Source organism: Alligator sinensis, unplaced genomic scaffold (genome assembly GCF_000455745.1).
Source record: "Alligator sinensis unplaced genomic scaffold, ASM45574v1 scaffold191_1, whole genome shotgun sequence".
In the NCBI taxonomy this organism is placed as follows: Eukaryota; Metazoa; Chordata; order Crocodylia; family Alligatoridae; genus Alligator; species Alligator sinensis.
Genome location: NW_005842282.1, coordinates 239,003 through 243,875, shown reverse-complemented (window position 1 = coordinate 243,875; position 4,873 = coordinate 239,003). Strand labels below are relative to the sequence as shown.

General features: G+C 44.6%; 1 protein-coding gene across 1 annotated transcript in view; it reads right to left on the bottom strand.

Moving 5' to 3' along the window:
• SDC2 (syndecan 2) overlaps positions 1–3,356 on the bottom strand; it is a 58,578-nt gene extending 55,222 nt beyond the window's left edge. The window contains exon 1 of the mRNA XM_006028001.1: positions 3,264–3,356. Within this exon, the coding sequence (XP_006028063.1) occupies positions 3,264–3,356 (93 nt within the window). The remainder of the gene's footprint in view (positions 1–3,263) is intronic.
• Between the last annotated feature and the right edge of the window lie 1,517 nt (positions 3,357–4,873).

Below are 4,873 nucleotides of genomic sequence, written 5' to 3'. Positions count from 1 at the left end.
CATTAGTAGGTGCATCATGAGCAGGTCCAGGAAGGTGATACCTTGCCCTCTATGCAGCATTGGTGAGGTTGCAACTAGAGTACTGCATCTAGTTTTGGATGCCGCACTTCAAGAGAGCTGTGGATAACCTGGAAAGGGTTCAGAGGAGGGCTACTCATATAGTTGAGGGCCTACAGGTAAAAATCCTATGAAGACAGATTGAGGGACCTGAATCTCTTCAGCCTCTGCAACAGAAGGCTGAGAGGTGATTTTGTGGCTGTCTAGAAACTCATCGGGGAGGGTCAGCAGGGAATAGGAAATACTCTGTTTACCAGGGCATCCCTTGGGGTTACTAGAAACAATGGCCATAAACTGAAGGAGAGCAGATTTAGATTGGACATCAGGAAGAAATTCTTTACAGTGAGGGTTGCCAAAAAATACAATGGGCTTCCAAGGGAGGTGGTGCTTTCCCCTACCTTGGAGGTGTTCAAAAGGAGATTAGACAAGCACCTGGTTAGGGTTACTTGACCCCAGCATTCTTTCCTGCCCAGAGCTGGGGGTTGGACTCAATGAGCTAATAGGTTGCTTCTGACCCTAGAAATCTATTAAATCTATAAACACCTTTATCAGATAAGGTCTCCACTTTGAGGAACATGTTTCTATGGCCTGCTATCAAAAACTAACTTGCAGCCAACGCAAATGCCATGACCACCAGTTGTTCAGCAGCAACCTCATGACCTTCCATTGGCTTGAGGAGTTTAGTCACGAAGCAGAAGGCAAGGTGCTAGCATAAGGAATCTAGTCTTGAATTGTTACTGGAAAACGGACACAAACCAAACAACATAATGTAAGGCCTGCAAAACCAGAGGCCCAAAACTGCATATATACATTGTCCATAGTAGCAAGATACTGTCTCTGTTAAAACACTACATGCATTTAAAACACAAAATAGCCAAACAATTTTTGTTAAGGAGCAAAACACACTTATATTGGAAAAAAAGTGAGTATAAAAAAATACACCTGACTTGGTAACAAATGGTATAAACCAGTGATGCTCAACCTTTTTGGCTGGTGGGCCAAATGGGAAGTGCCTAGGTCATCTGTGGGCTGGATCCATCCGGTGGCCCTGATTTGGCAAGGGATGGTCATGGCAGGGCCCCATTCAGCCACCTGTAAGGAAGCAAGGGGCATCCTGGCTCTAACCTGGTCCCGTGGTGGGAGAGAAGGGAGAAAGGAACTAACCCGGTCCCACAAAGGAAAAGGGGCATGGCCCAGCTCTATCCAGCCTGAAGGGAGGGGTGTGACCCAGCTTCATCCAGTCATGGAGGTGGGAGTGAGGGGGTGCGACCCGGCCCCAACCTGCAGGATGGGATTTGGGAATTGGCAGTAGGGGAGGGTGGCCATATTTATTGCTACATCTCTGCTGCCACCAAATTTCCCAATCTTTGGGAGAGCCCCGCGGGCCAGACATCTACAGCTCTGCAGGCTGCATTGGGCCGGTGGGCCAGAGGTTGAGCACACCTGGGATAGACAAACACGTAGCAGTTTCAAAAGCGGAAGAGGAGCTGCTGCTGCTCTGGACCCTAGCAGCTGATACACTGTGAGCATTAAGTTCACAAGAATCTATGGTGATAGAGTGTAGCAAAATTGCTCCAACTTCGACCCTGGATAAAGTAGGGGCCAACATTGGGGTGGCTTTGCTATATTTGTATTGTGCTTATACACATTTAAGAGTTATAGTAAAACAGCTGCCTCATATTCTGGAGCAACAACTTTTCCTTTTTGAAGCCCTTACAAGTATGTTTGTCCACACCTGTAACAGGGAACCTCTAGCCCCTGTTACTTTAAGGAGTGAAAGCAGCATTATGCACCTGCAAGACTGCTGACAGCTGGATTGGTGTCAGCCATGAAGAGACAGGCAGCAGAAAGGAGCTAGGTGGTATAGCTCCAAGAGAATAAGAAGCTGACAGCCACTTACCTGGAGCAAGCAGGAAGAGAACTAGGTGTGGAACTCCAGGCATCTGTTTAAGTGGTGGCTGTGGCATGGCTGCCGGGCTAATTAGAAACTGCTGATGCCACTTAGGGAGCATTGGTCATATGAACAGAAGGGGGTCGAGCCCAGGGCTCTATACACCTGAGCCAGGTTTGGGACACAGGAGAGAGAAGAGCTTTTTGAAACTTGTTGCAGAACTGTCTGGCAGCCTCGGAGGAAGACTTCCTGGGAGTAAGGGGTGACTAAGTGTGCTCCAAAGGGATGTAGGTGGCAGGGCAGCCAGCAAGCAAGGAAGAATGGGGGAGGGGTGCCCTGAATGACTGCTAAGGACACAGCTTGTGAACTAGGCCGAGGGGGAGGTATACCGTAGAGATGACTGGGGGGGCCACAGAACCCCGAGTACTGTGCCAAAAGGGAAAGCACCTAAAGGAGCCACTCCAGTTTAAAAGGAGGCCCCCAAATTCATTGCAGTATTTGAACACCAAAAGGTATGGAGAGTGGGAAGCAGGAGGTACTATAGAGCCTGGAGAACACTGCAGGCAGATCTGACCACAGGCAACGTTAGACTCTGGTTGGAGGCCTGAACATGCTCCAGTGCCCAAAAGTTCTACATAACAACAACAGCCACCAGATTTTTCTATCAGCAGAGAATGCACAGAAACACACGGCTACAGATACAAGGTCAAATTACACCAGCACAGTTTCAGCTATGATGATTCCAAGGTAACAGATCTGCACACACACATTTAACAAAGGGCTGAATCTTCCCTACAAAATCATTGCTATTGACAATAATCTACAATAAAAAAAATGAACAAAAACATTGCTTCCCAGGTTAAAGTTGCAGCATTTCCTGGGGAAATACACTTGCTAAAAATACACTTACTAAAACTGGTAAGTTAAAACAATGAGAATTTCTCGAGGAAATAGTGGTGCTACAACTCTGACACTTTCAATATTCAACTGGACTACTCACATCAGTAGTGCTTAAAAAGTAAGTGCTGAAGAAGGAGTCTCTTAATAGTTGCAAGGTTTCCTATCCATATCATTGGCAAAAATTAGCAATCCTCTTGCCACATTAAAAAAAAAAAGGACTCATGGTATTTTGAGTATTTATACCTTTTCTATCTTCTCTAGATCTGCTTCATACATCTGGCAGGTTATTAGAGAGCCAAGCAAGGTAAATTAAAGAAAGAACAGGTTCTCCTGTGATTTTTTATTATCCTTTTATCCAAAGCAACTGTCACGTACTGCAATATTATCCCTAAATAAATATCAACTAGGAACTTACCTCATAACATTTCAGAGAGACAACAAAAGACATGGTGAATGCACTAGAAAGCTTTTTCGTATCCTGCTGCAGTTGCTTCAGTAACGGGGTCATTTAACTTTCTCAAATGGAATGAACAACAAAGGTTTCACCATCTCTGATATCAAGGATTTAAACTGTTTAATAGACAGAAACACAAAAATACATGCAATAGAGGTAGATCAGGCTCTCTTACAGCCTGGTCTTTGTCTGGTTGGGCTTATGCTTCATCCTTTTGCAACAAGGGAAGTTCAGTGTGATTGGACCATTCAACCCAAATTTCTGATTGGACTAGCCATGAGTGGCAGGGAGCCCCGGTGATACAGACAGCCTGGCGGAGGTTCTCCCCCTCACCGTGATGTGCAGCACTGGCCAGAGCTCGGAGCAACCCTGCCCATTGCTGCACCATGGGAGGGGAGTGGGGGGAGGATCCCCCACCCCCAACCCTCCCTCACACCCTACATCCTGCCCCCACACCCCTCCACATTTACACAACCCCCCTACATACCCTACGCCCCCCCACACACAGAGCAACACACCCTCACAACCCCCCCACACACCCATACCCCACCACATCCCCCACAATATATAAAACTAAGAGTTTATTTTTGAATTGTGCCAGCACCTCTATACACACACCACGGAAGGACAAATCATGCCAAAATATTTTTTGTAATAAAATTAAAATATGTTAAAACATATTATAGTAGGTGAATTTTAGTGTATGATTTGGTTTTCTTCTGTTTCTAAGATGGCAACCCCTAGGAAAGGAGTATTTCTCGGGGGGTAAGGGGAGGGACTTCCAGTGGCAAAAGTCAGGGGTTAGGGGTTGGGACTTCAGGTCCCAAGATGGCAACCAGGGGGCGGGGCAATTGTCATGGTACAGGGCTACCCATGTGGCCCTCGACTGCTCACCAAAACTTAAGCGGCCCTCAACCCAAAATAATTGCTCACCCCTGTATTAGAAGACCACCACAAACTATTTAAAAAAAAAATTATCTTTTGCTAAGCATTCCCAAAACAGTTAAATCAGTAACTTGTTCCAGATGAGGAGTCTGGAAGATGTAGTCTGTAGATATAATACTTCATGATGGGATTTTTTTTTTAGTAACTCTACAATTGATTACTATGTGGATATGGACATTTATTCATCCATCCAACAGTTGGGACAGATGACTGTAGCAATTTCCATCTATACCCTGCCCTGCAAAACAAAGACTACAGAATCATTGCCATATTGCACTTAACACAAAAAGGACAAAAAAACAAAAACAAACAAAACAACACATCTCAAATGAAGACTGCATAATTTCTAGAGCACAATGCAAATAGATCAAGTAAAGTATAATCTGAAAGTAGTATCCATCTGAATAGCTTGGACCTTTTCAAAAAGTCACACAGAGGTTCTTCTGCTTGATTAATATGCAGGATACAAAACAGATTAAACATTTTGAAATGAACTGCATGGTGGCATTTGATAAGCCAACATTATCAAAACAGTTTATTCTTCATAAAATAAAAATGTCTGTTATATTCAACTTATATGATAAATATTTATCTCTTCTGGATTTTAGGATAAAGAGCAGCCCTTG